Source organism: Mercenaria mercenaria, chromosome 6 (genome assembly GCF_021730395.1).
Source record: "Mercenaria mercenaria strain notata chromosome 6, MADL_Memer_1, whole genome shotgun sequence".
Lineage (NCBI taxonomy): Eukaryota > Metazoa > Mollusca > Bivalvia > Venerida > Veneridae > Mercenaria > Mercenaria mercenaria.
Window position 1 is genome coordinate 62,673,709 of NC_069366.1, and position 26,506 is coordinate 62,700,214.

Below are 26,506 nucleotides of genomic sequence, written 5' to 3' on the forward strand. Positions count from 1 at the left end.
TGGAAAATGCTGGAATGTAATTCCTTACGCACCAACTTTCGTACAAATGTATATTTTTGGACAGCAAAAAGAATTAAAGATAATTACATGCATCAACAATTTTATCCTTATACCATAAATATTAGATTGAGGGTATCAATAAATTATATCTTTTCCCATCCACTTTTCAATGAATAATCATTTTGAGCATTAATTTGGTGAAACCTTTGAAGACATGCGTAACTGCATCAAGGAAAAATTTAATGCAACTAAATTTAAGTGTTATGATTATTATCGACGATGGTGCGTAGTATGTATTACTTTGATTAAATCATCTGAAAAAATCTAGACTGGAACTTATATAGCATTATACACTTTTACTCCCATAAATAGCACCAAAAAATTGTGGATTGATTTTTCCAATGGACGAGCGCAATTATAGCCAAAACGTTTCTGAAATATTACAGCACAAATCCGATGAACAACTTTTTATTGTAGGCTTTAATGCTTAACATAATGACATTAAGCCTATATTAAAACATGTAGAATGGTGTTTGCTTAAGAGTATTCAATAACAGAGAGAGCTATTATTCTTCATTCGGCGCATTGAGGCATTATCTTGGTAATTATTTCATGGTGTACAAAATGTATGACGAACAAGTTCAAATCAGCTTTTCAATATCCAGTTAGAAGTCTCAGGATTAATTCAAAATAAAAGATAATTTTACTACGCAGCAAGTGCATAAAAATCACTAAGATTAAGCTTCACAATGAACATTGAAATAGTTTGGCAAATTTTCTTGTTTCAGAATACTGTAAAATCTGAATATTTATGCTATTAAGAAAAGTACTCGGAAATAAGTTCTTGCTTCCAAAAAAAAAAAAGTACAAATCCTTCCTGCATGAAGTGTAACTTAAACTTTTACTAAAAATTCAAAGTATATCACCAAAAGAAAATGAACAAGTCCCTCGGATAATGAATTTACTTCACACTAACTTTACAAAAAAACACTAAGTATAATGCCAAGAGAAATTGTACAAGTCTTCGCCGGTATAGAAGTGTACTGCCCAAATTTCAAATGTACCCTGCAGTGTACAGCAGTGTACTATTTGCTGTACAAGTGCTGCTGCGTACATGCGTGTACTCCTATAATTTCAGGATCTGTGCTCGTACTTGAAGTGTACAGTGACCTCATGCGTCATGCTGTGTACTCGTACAAAAGTACGCGGCTGTACGGATGCGGTGTATGTAAAATGTTCATCCTCTGGCGTACTACTGTGTTCGCGGCATATACACAGCAAATACGCAGCATGTACGCCACAGAGGCTTGCTTCTGTAAGGGATATCGCGGGCTTAGCGCAAAACGGTTGTAACTCCTTCTTTATTTCATATAAGTTACAACCGTTTTGCGCTAAGCCCGCGATATGTATTTCTGCGCATAATTGACATCTGGTATCTGCGTCTTGATTCTTCCATAATATTCTCTTCCTGTAGCATAAAAGTTGCAATCTAACCCATAGTATGTTTTGCTGTATCAGTTACCAAAACCAAACGCACTACCCTCAAAAATGTACGTACTCGCTCCAACCTTGTTTACACCCCCTTTTAGAAGTCTTGAGTCGGTTCAATTTTTTGTTGATAACGGTGAATGTATAAGAATTGCATGTAACTTGCCCCATTGTTTTTAGGAATCATTTTAATGATTTTTGTAAGTATCAGTCAGATTGTTTTTATCTAATTTCGCGAAGAATTAGGATAAAACATTTGAAAGCTTGCCACTATGTTTGTACTCATCTGTACTCTAAATGTGTTCGTACTCAAAATAATTCGGATGTAAAGTTATTAATCCCCCGCCGTGGCGGAGGGATTATAGGAATGATCTGCGTCCGTCCGTCCTTCCATCCGTCTGTCCTTCCGTTCGTAACAAAATCGTGTCCAGTCCATATCTCCTAAACCCCTTGAAGGATTTTCATGAAACTTGGGTCAAATGATCACCTCATCAAGACGATGTGCAGAACCCATGAGTCAGCCTTGTCGGTTCAAGTTCAAGGACACAACTCGAGGTCAAAGGTTTGAGCCTGATATTTTGTATCCGCTCTATATCTCATAAACCCCTTGAAGGAATTTTATAAAACTTGGGTCAAATGATCACCTCATCAAAACGATGTGCAGAACCCATGGGTCAGCCTTGTCAGCTCAAGGTCAAGGTCACAACTCATTTTTTTTTTTTTTTTTTTTTTGGTTGGGTTTAACGTCGCACCGACACATTTTTAGGTCATATGGCGACATTCCAGCTTTAATGGTGGAGGAAGACCCCAGGTGCCCCTCCGTGCATTATTTCATCACGAGCGGGCACCTGGGTAGAACCACCAACCTTCCGTAAGCCAGCTGGATGGCTTCCTCACATGAAGGAATCAACGCCCCGAGTGAGGCTCGAACCCACATCGATGAGGGGCAAGTGATTTGAAGTCAGCGACCTTAACCACTCGGCCACGGAGGCCCCTAGGTCACAACTCAGGGTCAAAGGTTTGAGCCTTACAACTCAGGGTCAAAGGTTTGAGCCTTCAATTTTGTGTCCGCTCTATATCTCCTAAACCCCTTGAAGGAATTTTATCAAACTTGGGTCAAATGAACACCTCATCAAGACGATGTGCAGAACCCATGAGTCAGTCATGCCGGCTCAAGGTCAAGGTCACAACTTAGGGTCAAATGTTTGAGCATTCCATTTTGTGTCCACTCTATATCTCCTAAACTCCTTGAAGGATTTTCATCAAACTTGGGTCAAATGATCACCTCATCAAGGCGATGTGCAGAACTTATGAGTCAGCCATGTCGGCTCAAGGTCAAGGTCACAACTGAAGGTCAAAGGTTTGAGCCTTCCATTTTGTGTCTGCTAAACCCCTTAAAGGAATTTTATCAAACTTGGGTAAAATGATTACCTCATCAAAACGATGTGCAGAAATTATGAGTCAACCATGCCAGCTCAAGGTCAAGGTCACAACTAAGGGTCGAAGGTTTGAGCCTTCCATTTTGTGTCCACTCTGTATCTCCTAAACCCCTTGAAGGATTTTCATCAAACTTGGGTCAAAGGATCACCTCATCAAGAACTCATGAGTCAGCCATGTCAACTCAAGATCAAGGTCACAACTGAAGGTCAAAGGTTTCAGCTCTGTATCTCCTAAACCCCTTGAAGGATTTTCATGAAACTTGGGTCAAATGATCACCTCATCAAGACGTTGTGCAGAATTCATGAGTCAGCCATGTCAGTTCAAGGTCAAGGTCACAGCTAAAATCAAAGGTTTATCCTTTCACTATCCATAGCAGTGGCGGGGGATTTAGCTGTCCTTCAGACTGCCTTGTTACTTTTGAAATTGTGTTCCTGTTTACCAGTTTTTTAAGTGATATGTAAAAATATGGGTAATTTTATGTCTGTAATAATGACAGATTAAAACTAGAAGTGTGTCTATGGGACACAGATGCCCCCACTACATGACAAAGGACAAAGATCAACTTTGGGAAAACAATATGTTGCTATTAAAAAAAAAAGAAAAAAAGAAAAAAAGAACCATATATAATGTACATATAAACAAGTTTTTCCTCTTGAGATTTTTAGTTACCTGTCCATCACCGCATTTTAATGTTGCTTGAACTCAACGATGACTATGCTGTGGTCTGAGAAGTATACACAAGGTCAAATACTTTTGGAGCAAAACCCCAGGTGCAAAACTACACATGCTGACCAACATTCCTGTAAAGTTTTGCGACTCTACGTCAAAGAGCATTGCTCAGGTGAGCTAAAAACATGTAGTACCATTTATCTAAGCAGTACCCTTTATTTTTAGAACAAAGCAGTACTTGTGAAGTTTTATCAAGCTCTACATAAGTTGTTTTAATGATGGACAACAATGCCAGTGCATCCTCGTGTACCCTTGGCATAGTGATTTCCTTTCAAAATGACAAACAAGAGGGTCATGATGACCCCGGATTGCTCACCTGAGTAACATGAGCTACATGTTTCAAATGTCAAACTGATGATAAAATATTAAGAAAGCCAGTAGGTCACATTCATGGTCAATGAAATTCAGTTTTATGATTTGTGTGCAAAACTGTGTATGTTATCAAAATTTCAAGGCTGTATCTTAAAAAACAAGAAAGTAGGTCAGTAGGTCAAGGTCACAGTCAAGTGACATCATATTACAAGTAATGGGGTCATCGGGTAATTATAATTAAACAGTCTTGGAAATAGGATCAAATGTTCCTATATAACTCACATAATAACTAACTGACCCTAGGGCGGGGCCTCTTTTAACCCCTGGGGCATAATTTGAACAATTTTGGTAGAAGACTACTAGACGATGCATAATACCAAATATCAAAAGCTTAGGTTGTATGGTTTCAGACAAGTAAATTTTTAAAGCTTTTTCCTATACAAGTCTATATAAAACTTGGGGACCCCCAGGGCAGGGCCTCTTGTCACCCAAGGGGTACAATTTGAACAATTTTGGTTGAGGACCATAACACAATGCTACAAACCAAATATCAAAGGTCTAAGTGTTGTGGTTTCAGACAAGAAGATTTTTAAACTTTTTTCCCTATATAAGTCTATGTAAAACTTGGGACCCATGGGGCGAGGCCATACTTGACCCAAGGGGGATAATTTGAACAATCTTGGTAGAGGACCACTAGATGATACTACATACCAAATATCAAGGCCCTAGGCCATGTGGTTTTGTACAAGAAGATTTTCAAAGTTTTCCCTATATAAGTCTATATAAACCATGTGACCCCCGGGGCAAGGCCATATTTGACCCTAGGGGGATAATTTGAACAATCTTGGTAGAGGACCACTAGATGAATCTACATACCAAATATCAAAGCCCTAGGCCATGTGGTTTTGTACAAGAAGATTTTCAAAGTTTTTCTTATATAAGTCTATATAACCATGTGACCCCCGGGCAGGGGCATATTTGACCCTAGGGGGAAAATTTGAATAATTTTGGTAGAAGACCACTAGATGATGCTACACACCAGATATCAAAGCCCTAGGCCCCGTGGTTTTGGACAAGAAGGTTTTTTAAGTTTTCCCTTACAGTTGCCATGGCAACCAGAGTTCTGCATGGAATTCAATTCTTTGAACAATTTTGAAAGGGGACCACCCAAGGATCATTCCTGTGAAGTTTGGTGTGATTCTGCCCAGTGGTTTTCAAGAAGATTTTTTAGAAATTGTTGATGCACAACTGACGACAGACATCAAGCGGTCACAATAGCTTACCTTGCCACTTCGTGACAGGTGAGCTAAAAAGTATCAGAAGCAGTTTCACATTGAATTTTAATTATTTGCAATAAATGTTAGTGGGCCTTATCCAAGCAGAACTGCTTCTCTGGTCTGATTAAAGGTCCACAATACACAATCTATACATACTGCATTGTTCAAGTTTAACAGTTTATTTCAAAATAAACCTTTGGGGCAGAATGAACAGGTATAAAGTGGATGTTGTATAGAAAATTAGGGATTTCAAGGAGTGCAATCCCATCACACATTTGTTTGGAAATAGCACTGCCAACAAAAACTATGTCCTATTAAATCTGGGTAAAACATAGTGAAAGAAAAGGTTAGTCCAGAGAAAACAAGAAAGGTTGCTAATGGTAACTTTATTCTGTTTTCACTACTTGAACTAAACTTGTATCACAATGAATATATTCTGTAAGACTGATTCTAATATGAACAAGAGTTGTCCTTAAGACAGGCAATGCTTGAATATTCGAACTGTTGTCCCAGAAGCAGGAATATTACCCTAAATGTTTAAAATATATAGAGTTTCAATCCAGTATCTGCATTAGTTTTGGAGATAGTAACTTGCATGTTTCAAAGTCCAAACAAGGAGCTGCGTTCAATAAACGCTTGATGCCCCCAGTGGCATCCTTGTCGATACAAAGCAACCCAACTCCGAAACGAGGTCAAGGTCAAGGTCAAACTGAGGTCAGGTGATGTGTGAAGATGAGGAATGGTCACAGGTTACATCTGCATTAGTATCAAGTCATTCTAGTAAGGGGTATTGACGAAATGGTCCCATTTGGTTAACTAAGAGATGGCCCATATAAAGCAACCTTAGTCCAAAACGAGGTCAAGGTCAAGGTCAAACTGAGGTCAGGTGCTGTTTGAAGGTGAGGAATGGTCACAGGTTACATCTACATTAGTATCAAGTCATTCTAGTAAGGGGTATTGATGCTAGACGAAACGGTCCCATTTGGTTAACCTCGTATGGACGGACAGGACTATCACTATATGCCTCCCGCATCATTAGATGCCGGGAGCATAAAAAGCACACTGCTTAGTAGAAATAAATGTCAAAGTTATGGGATTTGATGCTATTACCTAGTTTTATGCCTCCGAAGACACGTGAAGTTTCAATTCAATATCTGCATTAGTTTTGGAGATTGTAACTTGCATGCAAAACTTCAACCCGAATTTTTTAAATCCAAAAGGGGCCATATTTTGCCTAAAATACATGTCAAGAGTTATGGGACTTGACCCAGTGAGGTTGGTAATTGACCTAAAAAAAAGATCAAAGGCCTGAATGAGGGCCCGAGTCGGCTAATGATTGATGTACTGACAGTATAGTCTACCAGTTTCAGTTTGTTTTTAGTTTTTTTCCCCAACTAAAAGAGAGATTTTGTTACAATAAATGTAATGAACATTCGGACTACAAACTACAATTTGACAGCTGACACTAAGATACTGCCCATGACTATACATATATTTTTCCAGTAAACATTTGCCTCCGGCATTGCCAAAAGAGGCAATTATCGGCTGGTATATATTCGCACATGATAAAATTTGAATATGACAATTTATATATTAAAATTTTACAGCGCGGATAATGCCACATACAATTTGTAACGGATGGACGAAAGAACTGATACTTTACAGATATTATAATGGGCCTGGCGATAGCCTTGTCATATGTTAGGTATTGTTCAATCATATCATAAGTGATGTCAATTTAAAGTATACTTACTTTTGCGTTTAGAGATACATGTATGTAAATGTTGCTGAGTGTCAATATATAGTGTAACCGATATTAATAAAATGCAGTTCTTTTTTTAGTTAAAACTATCATTTATTCTATTTCAGACCTGTTAACCCCTTAAAAATCATGTCTGTAATCCCGAAGTCCATGCACTTTCAATTATCCATTTTGATTCATGTAGACAGACAGGCCCAGACTGGGCAGAAAAATGTTTGAGCCATTTTTACGTGTTCGGTAGCAGGGTGGGTGTGGGGAGGGGTGTTTCTTTCCGCTTTAAATTGCAGTCAGATTTTGAAATGGGCATTGCGGCAGGTGGTAAAAGGGCAAATGTATCAAACTGTAAAGTGGCAATATGGGGGAAGGGTGTGGGAGGATACCCCCTCCTGCAAGTAGGGTTTGGGGTATTACCACAAGAAATTTTTGAATATGTAGACCCTTGATACAGCCTTTGGTGCGATTTTAACTGAAAATCTTCTGTTTCAATTTCTAAATATTTCCTAGATTCTTTCTAGTATTACAATATCCAAAGTATGACTGTCACTTCATCTTTTTACTTTCAGATCATGCCTCAGGACTAGAATATGAGTCTGATATAGATTATATGTAGGTGTTATAAAAATAAATTCTAGAATCATTTCTGTTACAATAATATCTATCATTTATGTTACTTGAATGTTAAAATTTCATAACACAGCTCGATATTTACCCAAAATATTATATCCGGATACGATTACACTTTTCTCCAGTTTCAACAATATGTTTTACAAATTGTGATGATACGAAGACATTTAGCACCAATTGGCAGTATCTGACATTGAAGTTTACGGTTAAATTACCTCTTATTTAAATCTTTTCATAAAAAAATTGTTTCGTTTCGTCAAAGCAGCCAAATGTTTCTTCAGAGCCTTCTAATGGCCGTGCTGTCTCTCCGGTTTAGACGATCTACTTTCGATTTCGAAAACTAAAAGAAAATACAATTTAATGTTTCGCCGATTTGTTTATTTCTCGAAAAATAAGAAATAAAATCATTTTTAATATCAGTAGTAACTAAACAAAGCAGTAAGAGCTTCTTCCGATAATTTATCCGTTTACTGACTGCAAAATTCAACCCACGCAAAGTCGTAGAAGCGTTGTTATAAACAGGTCACGCGTGTTCGCCGACAAGTGTCCAGAATGTAGTTAGGATTCATCCGCGAAGTCTCGCGGAAGAATTAATGTACTACACATATCTTATTTGGGTCATTTAAAATGAAGCTGTCATAATTTAATTTCATCGATGTGGTAAACTCTTTGATAAGAGACATTCCAATGCTTTCAGAGGTTCCCACTCAATAAAATACTAGCAGTCTGGAACTATATTTTGTCTTTCGCTGGATGTTACGCAAGCTTGGTAAGCCTGCACAATTCATAAAATGCACAGCGCAATAAATTTGTTATTTGCGCAATGATTTTAAAGATTATTTTTTGAAACGGACAGGGTAACAAATGGATAATTTGGCTAATAAGTTAATATGCAGTTTTTATTTTAATTTGTGAACATCATATTTGCTATTTTGTGAAAAAAGGGCATAAAATTCGTCACCATAATCATATGCGCAAATGTATTACCAAATCCCGCAGAATCGTTATGCGTGTTTATGCTTAATGAGTTACCGCGGAAGAAAATACGTGGCTTTATTCGAGTACTGCACAATTACAAGTCATAAATATGACAGATTACATCATATATTGGTCATAGCAAATAGGATTGACATAAATGAACTTCATTCGATCAATGAACTCTTTGAAATTAGAGACAATCTAATGGAACTACATCACTTCGCTGTGTTGTGAGGCCATTTAAGAATGAGAAATCGGGCGATAGCAAGGACTCGTCAAATGCTTGAAAGCGTTTAGCCGACTCAAAAAAGCAAGTTTCAAAGCAATATGCATTTAAATGATAACTATACATATTTACAAGCAAAACTTTAACCAAGGTAGGGTGAGTAGAATAGCACGGACTCGGACTATTCTCTGAATAGTTAAGCTAAATATCCATGCACATTTCTGTTAAAACATGAAAGTCTGATATCATGTAGAGTTTTGGTGCCATAAAGGAGCCAAGAAAGAGTGCTCCTATATTTTATTTATTATTTCATACAAAAGATGTTTCAAAGTCAAAATGATATAGAGGAAAGATGTTGTACATAATTCACAAACACTGTATACTATTAGGTTATAAGGCATGAAAAATAACTCATGAGACGTCTACATAATCCTAAGTTATTTCCTGGGACGTTTTACTTCCCATCTTTTAACACTGTTAAAATACAGTTATGCATGGACGTCAAGTCAACCTACAACATCTAACACTATACATGCCCTATGAAATAGTTCTTCTTCATTTCATCTACTTGTCTACAGGTTAGAGACCACCAATTGTTTTCCCATAGACTTACATTGTAACATTATGGCGTGTACGGCCTTCCATACATCGAAACATGTATATCTAATTACAAGTTTTTCAAGAACTATCTTAGTTCTACCAAAATATCGGACGAAAAACGTATGTTTAGTGATACTTTATTTAAGTAATTTTCGTGTGAATGAGATGACCCCCTGTTTACATCATTGACATGGCGGGAGAAATTCGTTTGATAAAACTTTTTTTCAATACACATAAAATGTAGCAAATTTTGTCAAATGTATAATAAAATACTGTAAATGCAGTGAAAAAATATCAATTTTGAAAAAATAATCACTTCCTGGGTTTGTTTACATGACTGACCAATCAGAACGCACAGACGTTACCTTATTCCCAGGTATACACTTACCTCATTCCCAGTAAGTTCCCTGTACTTTTTTGAATTGGTGGTCTCTGACCTACATAAAATACTTAAAGAACAGAAATAGTATTTAGCAAAAGCATGTTTTAACATATCTCAACAATACTCATTGGTTATACGCTGTGTGTATAATTCACTCAGGCTACACCATGGTGAAATTAATCCACAAGCATATAACGTTATGGAATTGTTTCAATACTGTAAAACATGGTTCAGCTAAATAAAACCTGCAACTCTCCTAGGCAAAAGCCTGTGGCCTATTTATAACATTCCAAAACAATACAGTACATGTAGCAGTTTAACTTAAGATTTTTGAAGAATATACAGAGCCATTCATAATAAGTAGAAAACAAATCGAGACAAGTTATTTTTCTATTGAACAGCACTTTATCACATGTACTTTGACTGTATACATCAAGAAATCATGAAATCATGAAGTCACCTCTGGTCTTTCGTATAAAACAGATACAAAATATTTCACAATATCTCTGAAAAATAAATGGTCTATTCTAGCCGTATTAATAACTTAAGAAATAATCATAGCTTGGAAATACCCCTCATTTCCTTAATGTGATCACCTAATAAATAAGTGTGTAGACCTTTCTCAGGATCCTTTGAAATAGAGTCAGAATAAAGTGTAAGGATGGGTTAGTCCAGCAAAAACAAGAAAGCTTGCCAAGGAATTTTATTGTGACTTCACTGCTTGAACTAAACTGGTATCACATATGCTGTAATCTATAAAACTAGATAACACTGCACCTCATAGAGGCAAAAGCCTGTGTTCACTTATTGCTTTGTATTTTTAAAAACAAGAGGACCATGATGGTCCTGAATCGCTCACCTCTTCCCACATGACCCAGTTTTGAGTATGACGTCGTTTTTTCTATTATTTGACATAGTGACCTAGTTTTTGAGCTCATGTGACCCAGTTTTGAACTTGACCTAGATATTATCAAGATAATCAAAGGCCTGAAGGGCCTGAGTGGGCTAATGATTGATGTACTGACAGTATAGTCTACCAGTTTCAGTTTGTTTTTAGTTTTTTTCTTAAAATTTCATAACACAGCTCGATAGTTTACCCAAAATATTATATCTGGATACGATTACACTTTTCTCCAGTTTCAACAATATATTTTACAAATTGTGATGATACGAAGACATTTAGCAGCAATTGGCAGTATCTGACATTGAAGTTTACGGTTAAATTACCTCTTATTTAAATCTTTTCATAAAAAAGTTGTTTCGTTTCGTGAAAGCAGCCAAACATAGACGATCTACTTTCAATTTCAAAAACTACAAGAAAATACAATTTAATGTTTCGCCGATTTGTTTATTTCTCGAAAAATAAGAATTAAAATCATTTTTAATATCAGTAGTAACTAAACAAACCAGTAAGAGCTTCTTCTTCCGATAATTTATCCGTTTACTGACTGCAAAATTCAACCCATGCAAAGTTTATAGAAATCATACAATGCGTGTTTACGTTCAATGTGGGAGAATTAAGGCTGATCGGCTATGTTACCTAACGCATCCAGACGATTCAGATTTTGTTTTTAAAAAAGCATTGTGTGCGTTTCTGTAATTTTATATACGTTTTTATATGCTTAGAAATTATTAGACATGCGTATCTGCATTATTTCTATACGTAATTTACGCTAATACGCATGTTATCTGGAGCCCTGTGGAACTATTTTTTGTCTTTCGCTGGATGTTACCCAAGCTTTGTAAGCCTGCGCAGTTCTTAAAATGCACATTTATGCTTAATGAGTTACATTCGAGTATTGCACAATTACAAGTCATAAATATGACAGATTACATCGTATATTGGTCATAGCAAAGGGAATTGACACAACTTAACTTCATTCATGCAGAGAACTGTTTGAAGTTTGAGAAATCTAATGGCACTACATCCCTTCACGTGTTATTCGGTCCATTTAGAGAATCGCTGAACAGCAAGGACTCGTCAAAAGGCTTTCAGCCTTTAGCCGACTCAAAAATTCTGACCAATTTTCATGAAGATCCATTGAAAAATATGGTCTCTAGAGAGGTCACAAGGTTTTTCTATTATTTGACCTATTGACCTAGTTTTCGAAGGTACGTGACCCTGTTTTGATCTTTACCTAGATATCATCAAGGTGAACATTCTCACTAATTTTCATGAAGATCTCATGTAAAATATGGCCTCTAGGGAGGTCACAAGGTTTTTCTATTTTTATGCCTACTGGCCTAGTTTTTGACAGCACGTGACCCAGTTTCGAAACTGACCTAGATATCATCAAGGTGAACATTCAGATCAATTTTCATGAAGATCCATTGAAAAATATGGCCTCTAGAGAGGTCAAAAGATTTTTCTAATTTTAAACCTACTGACCTAGTTTTTTAACGCCGTTGACCCAGTTTCAAACTTGACCTAGATATCATCAAGTGAACATTCAGACCAACTTTCATACAGATCCCATGAAAAGTATGGCCTAGAGAGGTCACAAGGTTTTTTTCATTATTTGACCTACTGACCTAGTTTTTTATGGCACGTGACCCAGTTTCAAACCTGACCTATATATCATCAAGATAAACATTCAGACCAACTTTCATACAGATCCCATGAAAAATATGGCCTCTAGAAAGGTCACGTTTTTTCATTACTTGACCTACTGACCTATTTTTTGACGGCACGTGACCCACTTTCGAACTTGACCTAGATATCATCAAGATGAACATTCTGACCAATTTTTATGGAGATCCATTCACAAGTATGGCCTCTAGAGAGGTCACAAGGTTTTTCTATTTTTAGACCTACTGACCTAGTTTTTGACCGCACATGACCCTGTTTCGAACTTGACCTAGATATCATCAAGATGAACAATCAGACCAACTTTCATACAGATCCCATGAAAAATATGGCCTTTAGAGAGGTCGAACTCGACCTAGATATCACCAAGGTGAACATTCTGACCAATTTTCATGAAGATCTCATGTAATATATGGCCTCCAGAGAGGTCACAAGGTTTTTCTATTTTTAGATCTACTGACCCAGTTTTTGACCGCACGTGACCCAGTTTCGAACTTGACCTAGATATCATCAAGGTGAACGTTCTGACCAATTTTCATGAAGATCTTGTAAAATATATGGCCTCTAGAGAGGTCACAAGGTTTTTCTATTTTTAGACCTACTGACCTAGTTTTTGAAGGCACGTGACCCAGTTTCGAACTTGACCTAGATATCATCAAGGTAAACATTCTGACCAATTTTCATGAAGATCCATTGAAATATATGGCCTCTAGAGAGGTCACAAAGTTTTTCTATTTTTAGACCTACTGACCTAGTTTTTGACCGCACGTGACCCAGTTTCGAACTTGACCTAGATATCATCGAGGTGAACATTCTGACCAGTTTTCATAAAGATCCCGTGAAAAATGTGACCTCTAGAGTGGTCACAAGCAAAAGTTTACGCACGCACGAACGCACGGACGGACGACGGACGATGGACGCTGCGTGATCACAAAAGCTCACCTTGTCACTATGTGACAGGTGAGCTAAAAAATATATTAGCCAGCAGAACATTGTCTTGATAATTTGTTCAGTAACTTTGTATTCATCAGTACTCGAATACTGTACAACTTGGAGTCACCATAACATCCTTTTCATTTCCTAAACCAACCACTGGGAGTCATTCCTTGTTTCAACATGAAAATTAAATATATATGTACTGCTAGTTGGTACATGTTCCAACTCTACTTAACACAGACATAAATAAATATTTCACACTTTCTTTAAACAAGAGGGCCATGATGGCCCTATACATCGCTCACCAGAGTTGATATGGCCTACTGACCTAGTTTTTGACCCTGCATGACCAAGAGTTGAACTTGACAAAGATCATCAAGACAAACATTCTGACTAAATTTCGTAAAGATCTGGTTACAACTTTGGCCTCTATAGAGTGTTCACAAGCTTTTCCTTTGATTTGACCGGTGACCTAGTTTTTGACCCCATATGATATGACCCAGATTCGAACTATAAACTATAGATTATCAGAACAAACATTCTGACTAATTCCCATGAGTTTCAAACTTAAATTGTGGTCTCTAGAGTGTTGAAAAGAATTTCCTTTGATCTGGCCTAGTGACCTAGTTTTTGACCCCACATGACCCAGATTCATACTTGACCTAGAAATGATGAAGACAAACATTCTGACCCAGTTTCATAAAGACTGAGTCACAAATGTGGCCTTTAAAGTGTTCACAAGCTTTTTCTTTGATTTGACTAGGTGACCTAGTTTTTGACCCCACATGACCCAGCTTCGACTTTGACCTAGAGATCATCAAGACTAACATTCTGACCATGTTTCATAAAGATTGGGTCAAAAATGTGGTCTCTAGAGTGTTCACAAGCTTTTCCATTGATCTGACCTACTGACCTAGTTTTTGATCCCACATGACCCAATTTTGAATTTGACCTAAAGATCATCAAGACAAACATTCTGACCAAGTTTCATAAAGATTGGGTCAAAAATATGGTCTCTGGAGTGTTCACAAGCTTTTTCTTTGATCTGACCTACTGACCTAGTTTTTGAACCCACATGACCCAGTTTCGAACTTCATCTAGAGATCATCATGACTAACGTTCTGACCAAGTTTCATAAAGATTGGGTCAAAAATGTGGTCTCTAGAGTGTTCACAACCTTTTCCATTGATCTGACCTACTTCCCTAGTTTTTGACCCCACATGACCCAATTCTGAACTTGACCTAGAGATCATCAAGACTAACATTCTGACCATGTTTCATAAAGATTGGGTCACAAATGTGGTCTCTAGAGTGTTCACAAGCTTTTCCTATGATTTGACCTACTGACCTAGTTTTTGATCCTACATGACCCAGTTTTGAACTTGACCTAGATATCACCAAGACAAACATTCTGACCAAGTTTCATAAAGATTGGATCAAAAATGTGGTATCTAGAGTGTTCACAAGGCAAATGTTGATGGACGACGCATGACGGACGTCGACGGACAATGACTTTGTACTCTGGTGAGCTAAAAAAAAAACAACAGATATAAATGTAAATTATCATACTGCCTATTCTAGCAACATAATTAAACAAAACCATTTGATAACATGCAATTATCTTTAAGCTCTCCTGTGCCATCAGATCACAGATTTACCATCAAAATAGACTTTTAAAAACTAGATGACACATAAATCATCTTTTTGATCTTGGAGACCTCCTGCTTTTTCTAGCGGCTTGAGATTTTAACCGTCTATCCTTCAGCTTTGATCTAAATTTTTTATATCTATCCTTCACTTTGATTCGCCTTTCTTTCAGTCTTGTTTCTAGGTTTTTAGTCTTCTTCTGAACCTCTCCTCTCCTTTTTCTCAGTTCTGTTCGAGAGTCTTTAGCTAGTACTCGAAAACTTGCATTCTTATTTTTTGGCTGCATTTTACCAACTTTTCTCAGATATTTAATGGCATAGTTTGTGCCAGCCAGTGTCACAGTGTATCGAGCCGGTGTTGCCAGCTTGTACATCAGGTATGCCAGGGCTATATCACCCAGGCTTGAATTTCTGAAAGGGTTGATAACTTTGTCAGGAAGTCCAAGCCATTCCATAGCAGGTATAACGTCTACACCACTGAAAGAAAAAACAAACAAGAGGGTCATAATGACCCTGACTCGCTCACCTGAGTAATATGAGCCACATGTTTAAAATGGCAAACTGATGCTAAAATAATAGAAAGTAGGTCAGTAGGTCACATTCATGGTCAATGAGGGTCAGTTTTAAGATTGATGTGCAAAAATTTTTGAAGTATATATTTATAACAAGGAACAGGGCCTCTTTTCATCTCTGGGGCATAATTTGAACAATCTTGTTAGAGATCCCATAGGCAATGCTACATACCAAATATAAAAGGCCTATGCTTTTAACTTTCAGACAAGAAGATTTTTTATTCCCTATAGATATGTCTATGTTAAATTTGGGACCCCTAGGGCTGGGCCTCTTTTTACCCCAGGGGCATAATTTGAACAATTTTGGTAGAGGAACACTAGGAAAGGCAACATACCAAGTATCAAAAGCCTATGCCTTGCAGTTTCAGACAAGAAGATTTTTAAGGTGTTTTCCTATGTAAGTCTATGTAAAACTTGAGACCCCTTGGGGCAGGGCCTCTTTTCACCCAAGGATTATAATTTGAACAACTTTGATAGAGAACCACAAGGCAATGCTACATACCAAATATCAAAGGCCTAGGTCTTGTGGTTTCAGACAAGAAGATTTTCAAAGATATTTTCCTGTATAAGTCTATGTAAAACTTGTGACCCCCAGGGTGGGGCCTCTTTTCACCCCTGGGTCACAATTTGAACAATCTTACTAGAGAACCATTAGATGATGTTAGATGCCAAATATCAAGGCTCTAGGCCTTGCAGTTTTGGATAAGAAGATTTTTAAAGGTTTTCCTTTCGGTTGCCATGGCAACCAGAGTTCTGCATGGAATTCATTTCTTTGAAAAAATTTGATAGGGGGCCATCCAAGGATCATTCCTGTGAAGTTTGGTGTAATTCTGCCCAGTGGTTTTCAAGAAGAAGATTTTTTTAGAAAATGTTGACAGATGGACGACGCACGACTGACATCGAGCGGTCACAATAGCTCACCATGAGCCTTTGGCTCAGGTGAGCTAAAAATGTAACTGCGGCAAGTATTTGATATTGTAATATCTCATTTGCATTTCCCTATATAAAATTCCTACTCAGCAGCAGTTGAAAACTCTTAATGTCAGCCACATGTCATCATGATATTACTTGCCTAGCTTAACAAGAGCTATTTGTAAAACATATATATGCCATCAAAGCTGGTCAGTCATATGCCTCCTCCATTTATTGACTGAAAACTGTTTTCAGTGTCCCAAGGTCAATATGACTTTGACCTTTAGCATTTTGATGAGCCATCTACTGACCACATACAATCAACCTTTCGACAACTGTAGGCTCCAGTTAGTGATCAGAAATTGCATACAGTCTCACAGTAAGTGACCTTCAGCTTTGGCCTACTAACCCTCACAACAGGACTCATCTACTGACTATAGGCATTACAGATCGACCACTATTATTATAGTCCTAAGCCTTATTCATTTATTGACCAAAAATTGTTTTCAATTTGAAGTCAGTGAGACCTTTGACCTACTGACCCAAAAAATATTAGGGATCAACTTCTGACCAAAGGGAATCATGCTAAGAAGTTTGATCAAGTGTTTGATCTTTGACCTCTAAGTGTAACCTTGATTGAACTAAGTGACCCAGGTCACATGCTCTACTCTTGATGAGTTTAACAACTGATGACAGTATGTGAAAGTCTTTCAAGCAGTTTGAACAATATGGAACAGACACAAAGTAAAGCTATTTGACCTTTGACATTCAAGTGTAACCATGACCAGGTCATGCACTCTGAATGTCGTTTTGGTACAGTAAATATCTGATGCTAGTTTTATGAGAAGCTTCCCAGCGATTCAGTACATATAAAGTGGACACAAAGTTTAGCTATTTATCCCTTGAACTCCAAGTGTGACCTTGTGACCTTGGTTGTGCACTCTGCATATCGTCTCAATAAAATAAACAACTGATGCCAGTTTCATGAAAATCTTCCCAGCAGTTAAGAAGACATAGAACGGACAGACATGAGTGACCTAACCCTAACAAGAGCTCGTCAAACATGAAATGCCCCCCTTGATGCATTCCGTAATTGCACAAGGAACCGAAATTATTTGCTCACTGTAAACAAAAAATCTACTGTTCAGGTTCAACGTGACCTTGACCTTTGACCTACCTCAAAAGGGATCATCAACTGGTCATGATCAACCTGCCTATTAAATTTTCTTATCCTAGGCCCAAGCATTCTCAAGGTATCGGCTGAAAAGGGTTTAACTGTCACGGGTCAATGAGACCTTGACCTCTGGCCTACTGACCTCAAAATCTATACAGGTCATCTATTGGTCATGACCAACCTCCCTATCAAGTTTCATGATCCTAGGCCCAAGCATTCTCAAGTAACAGTCAGGAAACGGTTTAAATGTTCAGAGTCACTGTAACTTTGACCTTTGACCTACTGACCTCAAAATCAATAGGGGTCATCTGCTGGTCATGATGAACCTCTGTATCATCTTTCATGATCCTTGACCCAAGCGTTCTCAAGTTATCGTCCAGAAACCGTTAAACTGTTCCTGGCCAATGTGACCTTGAACTTTGACCTAATGACCTCAAAATCAATAGGGATCTTCTGCTGGTCATGACTAATCTCCCTATCAATTTTCCTGACCCTAGGCCCAAGCGTTCTTGAGTTATCGCCCAGAAACCGTTTTACTGTTCCTGGTCACTGTAACCTTGACCTTTGACCTACTGATCTCAAAATCAATAGGGGTCATCTCCTGCTCATGACCAACCTCCTTATCACCTTTCATGATCCTAGGCCCAAGCGTTCTTGAGTTATCATCTGGAAACCGTTTAACTGTTCAGGGTCACTGTGACCTTGACCTTTGACATACAGATCTCAGAATCAATGAAGTCATCTGCTGGTAATGGCCAACCTTCCTATCAACTTTCATGATTCTAGGCCCAAGCGTTCTAAAGTTATCATCCGGAAACCGATTGGTCTACATTCCGACCGACCGACATCTGCAAAACAATATACCCCTCCTTAGAAGTGGGGCATTTATATAATAAAAGTTTGTATCTGGGGGTATATAGTTTCTATAACATTGAAAATCTGATATAATATAGTATCATATATACCAGTATGTTGAAATAGTTAAGGCAGCTAAATGCTTTAATAAATCTAGAATTTATGGTCAGCTTCATATTTACAATGCACTTTCATGTAACAATAGCTTTATCACAATCACAATTTAAAATATAGGCTACCGGTCATTATAACTGCACTGTTACATTACTCTACTGCTGGGCCATAGAAATTTGTTCCTTCTGTTTTGGTTATATTTGTGTATGTGTTTTTTTGTTGTTTTTTTCATATAAAAAATATATGAGAAAAATCAGTCCAGAAAAATGAGTTCCTTATAACCAAGACTTCCTTATAACCAAGTTGGCTGTAAGTAAGCTTTATTGTATTTGCAGCTTAAAAGTTTATATCTTATCTTTATCAAATTGTCAAGATCATTAATTTAGTTGTACATATGTACATAATATAAATGTACCAATACTAAACCACTCAATAGAATTTATCATATTTTGACATCCTGGAAGTGAAATAAAGCCAAAACATAGTTTTGCTATTAAGATAGGGTAATAACATTCCGAAGTTTCAAGTATATGTATATCAGAATACGTTTTTCGACTTTGTCTCTAATATGTAAAGAAAGAAAAAACTTTGATGTTTGAGGAGGAAAAACTAGAGCTGCTTTATGAAAAGCGTGTCACTCCCAAAACTGCCTAATCATCTGAATTGTAAAAAGTCAGTGCAGTAGGTTTTGGTTTAGTGATTCAAAGTCGTTCGGATGAGTGGTTCAGTAGGTTTTGGTTCGAATCAGTGGTTTCGATCAGTAATTCAAGGGACATAATTCCGAAGTGCCTGGGCTGATTTGGCTAGTTATCGAACTTGGCTGAGGTCTTATTGGCAAACACATTTTGTTCAAGTTTGGTGAAGATTGGATGAGAAATGTTCGACTCGAGTGCGGACAAGATTTGTGACAGACACAAAGACAGATACACACATACACAGACAGGAGTAAATCAATATGTCTCTCACACCACTGTGTGGTGTGAGACATAGTTAACATGTGATCAAAATAATATTACATTCGTGGTTTTCCAAATTAAAATTACTAAATATGTTGAATAAAATTGATAAAATGCTAAACAGAGCTTAACACTTTTGTATTTCATTCAACTTTTTAAATAAATTCAGTATAAAACACTTTGTACTATCCTCTATCTATTGGCCATTTTCTATTATGTAGAGTGATTTCTACTATAAGCACATAAATAGGTACATATATCAAACTCACAATCCCTACTGTTAAGGTACTCTCAGAAACTTACACTTTGGCTGCATAAAAGAAGCTACCAAACCACACAGCAGATGTCACTAAATGCACGCCAACTAACACTTTCCCGTGCTCTTTGTAGGTTTTCTTAAACCTCTGAAATACTGACAACTTCTCCTCTGGCACATTTTCAGCTTGACTATTGACACCTTGATCTGATTTTGTGGTATTTCCACTGTCTACTTTGTCAGTTTTTTCACCAGTATCTTTCTTACTGTCTGTTTCCTTGTCAGGATATAATACTGTCCTTGAAAAATGCAGGTATCTCAACTGTGTTTCTTCAAAATGTGAAATATTTGTCAAAAGAGGAGTGTTTTCTCGTCTGTTAGAAACAACACCACAGTGCCGATAATCTGCAAAGATAAAAATAATTGAACCTTATTAGAAAAGGCTGATCATAGAAAGACGGGGATTTCTAATAAAGTTTCTGTTAGAAACAACACCACATTGCTGATGATCTGCAAAGATAAAAACAAAAGGGTCCTGACGGCCATCACTCACCTCACCTAGTTCTTTCCTCAGATATTTAAACCTAGTAGTAACATGACTAAATCAGCTCACATTTTTGGAGACACACATTTTGATCATGTTCTTTAAATGATTTGGCCAAGTGACATAGTTTTTCATCTTAGGTACCCCACTTTTGAACTTGACCGAGATTTCATACAAAGAAACATTTTGACAGGATTTATTATGATCAAGTTAAAAAAAGTGGCCTTTAAAGTAATAACAAAGTTTTTCTATGATTTTACCTGATGACCTGGTTTCCCCCAAGTGACCCGCTTAAAAATCAAGAAGACAAACATTCCCATCAAGTCTCACGAAGAGTAACAATGACCTAGTGACCTTGATTTTTACACAGATAACAAAGTTATAACCTTGCCTAGATTTCGAGGACAAGAGCTCGTAGAACATGAAATGCCCTCCTTGATGCATTCAGTAATCTGTTTTATTTTTTCAAGCTGTATTCAGGAAATGGTTTAAATGTTCCGGGTCATTGTGACCTTGACCTTTGACTTACTGAACTAAAAATCAATAGGGGTACTCTGCTGGTCATGATCAACCTCCCTACTAAGTTTCGTGATTTTAGGCCCAAGCATTTTCAAGTTATTGTCCGGAAACCATTTAAACTGTTCCAGGTCACCGTGACTTTGACCTTTGATCTACTGATCTCAAAGTCAACCTCCCTATCAAGTTTCATGATCCTAGGCCCAAGCGTTCTTGAGTTATCATCTGGACACCGATTGGTCTACGGATAGACCGACATTTGCAAAACAATATATACCTCCTCCTTCGAAAAGGAGGCATAAAAATTCTGACAAAGCTTTATGAAGATCAAGCAGAAAATGTTGCATGAAGAGGTATTTTTTTATAGTTCAACCTATTGACCTAATTTATGACCTCTGGTAACCCAGTTTTGAACCTGACTTAGATTTCTAAGACAAGAATTTTAACCCTTATCATGCTGGACACGATTGATTCTGCTTTTGTGACCAGTGTAGATCATGATAAGCCTGTACATCTGTGCAGTCTGATCAAGATCTGCACTGTTCGCCATTCAGTCAGTATCTCTTTGGTAAGTTCCCCTTTTAATTGTTAATAATAATGTTCAAATTGAAAGATGGACAAGTTCATTATAGAAATTTAGCAGGGTAAGGATTAAGAAGATCAAGTAGTAAATGTGGCCTCTAAAGTATGAGGAACATTTCTCTTATGATCTGATCTAGTTTAAGACCTCAAGCAACCATTTGAACTTCACCTAGATTTTATATACTACAGACCAAGTCTGGTGTAATTCTGACCAGTAGTTTCAGAGCAGAAGATGTTTAAGTAAAACGACTGACAACGGATGCCAGACCATCCATTAAATGTATTCTAATAGCTCATCTTGAAACCATGGTCCAGGTGAGCTAAAAAAAATAGTGGTTTTCATTTGGGAAGTGGCCGAATATCGGCATGTGTTTATTATGTATGGATGAAAAGCTCTGCTTTACCCATATCACTGAAAAGCTAACTCAACACCATCCATTTATACTAATAGCTCATCTTGAAACCATGGTCCAGGTGTGCTAAAAAAAAAGTGGTTTTCAATTTAGAAGTGGCCAATTATCGGCATGTGTTTAGTTTGTATGGATGAAAAGCTCTGCTTTATCCATATCACTGGAAAGCTAACTAAATACCAAGACTGTTGCAAATGCCCCAAATATACAGTCAGTACACTCCTTTTTAACCATTAAGACATCAGCTGTAAGTAAGTTAGTCAAAATAGGTCTCTGACAAGTGTCATACTATTTACCATTAAGCACCACTAAGGAGGCACTAAGGACTGTTAATGAGTTCTAAGTGCAATATTGGTGCTTAATTATAGTTTCAGCACCACTAAGGACATGTTCCATTTTGACAAGAGCTCATAGAACACAAAATGCCCCCCCTTGATGCATTCAGTAGTTGCACAAGGAGCAGAAATTATTTGGTCACTGTACACTGGACGTTTGACATACTGACCTCCAATCAATAATTATGGGTTATTTACCAGTCATAAGTAAACTCTGTAACAATTTAACAAATGTGATCTTAGACAAAAGCATTCTCTAGTTATTTGGCAAAAAAAGTTCTACTGTTCTGGGTCAATGTGACCTTGACCTTTTACTTACTGACCTCAAAATCAATAGGGGTCATCTGCTGGTCACGATCAACACCTCCCTATTAAGTTTCTTGATCCTAGACCCGATCAAATATTTGATCCACTTGTCTTAAAAATTATTGCATTAATAGTTTGGCGTACAGCAACAATGTTGGCAACGGACAATGAGTCCCAGCATTCAACACTCACTATATCAGGGGTTCCACTAGACCCGAAAACCCAAGAGTCCCAGGACCCTTGGGCCCATATTTTGAAGGGTTCTTTTCCAAAATACAGGAGTCCTGTCCCAACACGTCAATATAATTTACTATATTTTTTTATTCAATAATACGTAGATCTTTACCTAAGAAAACAATAAATCCAAGATCATGTTACAGCATAATAAAAATGTCAGTCTCAGGTCATATAGTCTCATATTGTAAACTAATATTTATCAAAATTCATGTTATTTTAATTAGGTTTTTCTTCAATATTTCATTTCATTTTTAATAACAGAACAGTGCTATAACACTCTAGAAAAAAGTATCCAAAATGTACTATCCGAATACTGTTACACTTTCAGAATGTCATCGGAAAGTAGTTTTTGCTCAGTTTATTTGGCAAACTAAGCGAAATCAGCGATAGTTCCTCAAATAATGATGCTATTTATCATGAAAAAAAACTGCATTGAAAGTCAGTTTTTTTTTTTTAGGAATTTTGGAAATATGAATATGACATATGACATCGGGTGTAATTAGACCCGTGAACGGACATTCTAAACTTACTTTTGCTTTCGAAATTCATCAAAATTTGTGAAGTTTCTTGTTGAAATTACGATATGATCACTAAACAATGGTCTAATTTAAAGTTGGCATGAAAAAATCTTGCAGGGCACTTTTCACATGCTCGGTAATTAGCTGCTTACGATAATTTAATAATTGGCGCCTTTTTTGACAGTACACAGGATTCGCTTTATCAATTAATTTCAACACTTCATTGATTTCTTGTTACCTATGTGCACTCGCCGTGACGTAACTTGTTGATAAAAAATCAGCGAGACATGTCTACAGGAGAAAGGGCGGGATTTAGCAGAGATCAAAGGCAGGAGAGCATGACCGCGAGTGCTTATTTTGAATACACGTGTCTATCGTGGAAATAGTTTTACTGAAGGAAATTAATGATAAGAGAAAGGATTATCAAAGGAAAATGCCCCCGGGTCCCGAAGGACGCACAGGCAAGTATTCTGCCGGGTCCTTTGAGCGTCTTTTGAAAATCTCCCGGGTCCGGACCCGGGGTCCCGGGTCAAATGGAACCCCTGCTATATACAACGATGGGAACCAACTGCACATGCAGGGCTTTCAGTGTTGACCCGAGGTTACAGGTTTTGACCCATGAAAATTGAGAAAAACTTGTATTTGACCTGCACAGACAAGAGATCACAGAGTCTGGCCTTGACACTAACTTATTTTTAGTGGTGTCCCAGAGGGCCCCCTACTTTTAGAATTTGGTGTCCCTCAACAATATATGGGATCACTCCAGTTTGAAAGGATGAAAATGTACTCAACCAAAACTGCTAGATTTAAAATCTTAAATCGTATTTATTTCTTTCCTTGTTGAATATTCTGTTAGAATTAAGAACTCTTTGAATTTAACTTGATCTTTAATGTGGCTATTACATTGTCATTATTGAAAATAGGTGTCCTGGCTGGAGGAACACCAGCTTTGAATAATCGGTGTCCCTCACCAGAATTTGGGGTCCTCAGGATCCCGGGACACTGTTAGTGTCGAGGACTGAGAGTGATCTTGGCGCCCACCATTGAGCCATTTTTGAATGTTCCCAATTTCAAGATTAGCTCAAGGTCAAAGTTCATTTCGGTACACAAAACTATGCATGTGGTCCATGCATGTGGTCCAAAATTGAAAGCTGTAGCTTAAGAAATGTGAAAGTAGGTCACTAGATTAATTTCAAGGTCAACAGGGTTCGAATTTAGCCAGATTTTCTACTTGCATTTTTTCGCAAGTGGTATTTTTTTTAACTTGCTAAATGAAAAAACAACTTGCATTTTCCGCGACTTGTCACTTTATTAGAACATTAACACAAACATCCACGTGACGAGTCCAGCCAATCGTATTTGCACTATATAAATAGTAGCTTATTATAGATTACCAAAAAACCCACCGGATGCGGTAAACGTCATCAAAATTGGCGCAGGTACTTGTCAGCAGTTGAAAAGACATGCGCACAGTACAGTATTGAGTGTAAACTTCCGTTTACGACGAAAGATGTAAGAGTGCTCCAAAATTCGTTCTGCAAATGGCAATGCGCTGCAATGACCGCGAGTTGATAAAGAAAGAACCGTGTAAGATCGAGACGACCGTTAGAAATGCACATTATTCAGTCAAAAATTTTTACTCGCAAAAAAATGCTGGTGTCTGAAATCTCACCTCGCAGTTTGAAATTTGCACTCGCATTTCGAGAGTATGCGAGCTTAAATTCGAACCCTGGGTCAAAGTTCATTACGGTACACAAAACTATGCATGTGCTTCAAAGTTGAAGGTTATATGTAGCTTGAGTAATGTGAAAGTAGGTATTAAGTAAAAATCAGCAAAGAAAAAAAAAAGAAATGAAGTGCTGACGCCAGTACCAGAACGAGGCGAATGACGTCACTGTGACACCAGCTTCCCCTAAATTTTGCAAAGTGTGATATTCGCTGTAACAGTTATGATGACACTAAATGTAAACTTGCTGTTTCAAGCTAATAGCTAGGTTCTCGCGAATTTTCACTTTCTTTTGAGTAGTGAATAGTTTCTTTGTAATAGGAAATATAAAGGATAAATCCCCATTCTAGGTGGTGCTTTAGTCCAACTAATTTGATATGATCCTAGGAAATATTGAGATAATTTTTCCATATGGGCAATATTGCGTCAAACACTCGAAAGACCAAAATAGTTGAAGCAACTTCCGATGAAGTTTTCATCGCTGCTGACGCTTTACATGATTTAGGTTTAAATGCAGATTATTTCACAAATTGGCCATAAATTCAAATAAAACTTACATGTATCGAAAGAGGATTCAATTCCTCATGATTTATGTAAAAAGTTTCAAATAATATCCAAAATTACGAATTATCAGGTGATTTAAACCTATGTATGTACTGTACACGATTAACGTTTACTGTGTACAGTACGCCAATATATGCGTGCGATAAAACCAGTAACTACACAACCTTGTTCTGTGATTTATACTCCCATTATTTTGGTCCTTCAAACTTTAGAGGTTTAGATTGCCCCATCACAAATATAAAACAATCTGAATGTCAAATAATTTTGACTAGGCGGTGCCTTAATTTATATTATCTTTGATGGCATCACAAAAATAAAACAATCTAAAGGTAAAATTTTATTTACCGTCGCTTTGTGAAACAATCAACATAAGCTCTGCAGAGCTTTTTAGCGACCCTATATTAAGAACAGTTAAAACCAATTAAACCTTACCCCCAGCAATTTGCTGGTACCCATTTGCAGCTGGGTAGACTGAGGCAATCGTGATAAAGTGCCTTGCCCAAGGGCACACCGCAATGGGAGTAGCCAGGATTCAAACCAGGGGCCTTCACTTCCATAGCCTAGGAAAGCGTCTTAGCCCTCTCGACCAATGCGTCCACTAAATCTGACCTTCAAATTATTTTGACTAGTACACATACATGCCTATGAGGGCTAAGTATCAAACAAAAATTTTACCTTTACTTAATGATGAAATATTGAAGAAAGATCGGGAATGCTCTAAAAACCAGCGTCCGTGGCACGTCTTGGTTGCAAGCAGCCTAGACTGCAAAAACAGATGCGATCTTAAGTGACAACCTGCCATTTGCCATTCAATGATTTTCGTTCAACACAATATCACGAAACCAAACTGAAAACACCACACATGACGAGGAAATCCCTGACATAAAGCACGTGAAATTTGACAACCGTGTCCTCAGGGGTTACCGAAAGTTGGTATCGTCA

The 26,506-nt window shown here is 37.4% G+C and overlaps 1 protein-coding gene across 2 annotated transcripts; it reads right to left on the reverse strand.

Moving 5' to 3' along the window:
- Positions 1 to 5,406: 5,406 nt before the first annotated feature.
- Positions 5,407 to 26,506, reverse strand: LOC123550440 (uncharacterized protein C18orf19 homolog A-like). Of its 2 annotated transcripts, XR_008371393.1 has the most exons (4): positions 26,240 to 26,506; positions 19,874 to 20,231; positions 9,874 to 15,464; positions 9,117 to 9,408 (listed from the first exon to the last, which is right to left on the reverse strand). XR_008371393.1 is itself a non-coding variant. In XM_053546097.1 (3 exons), exons 1-3 carry the CDS (start codon positions 26,364 to 26,366, stop codon positions 15,038 to 15,040), a joined length of 912 nt encoding a protein of 303 aa, XP_053402072.1. In that variant the 5' UTR covers positions 26,367 to 26,506; the 3' UTR covers positions 5,407 to 15,037. The 2 variants fall into 2 exon arrangements, 1 of the variants encoding a protein (XP_053402072.1); XM_053546097.1 differs by having other exon boundaries at positions 5,407 to 15,464.

Bases quoted from the DNA above. Each gene is read 5' to 3' on its own strand.
- LOC123550440 (XM_053546097.1), bottom strand. From the start codon at position 26,366: ATGGCAGGTTGTCACTTAAGATCGCATCTGTTTTTGCAGTCTAGGCTG. The intron at 20,232-26,239 runs GTAAAATTTTTG...TTATCTTTGCAG, and splicing joins TATTTCATCATTAAGTAAAG to ATTATCGGCACTGTGGTGTT. The intron at 15,465-19,873 runs GTAAGTTTCTGA...TTTTTCTTTCAG, and splicing joins TTCTTTTATGCAGCCAAAGT to TGGTGTAGACGTTATACCTG.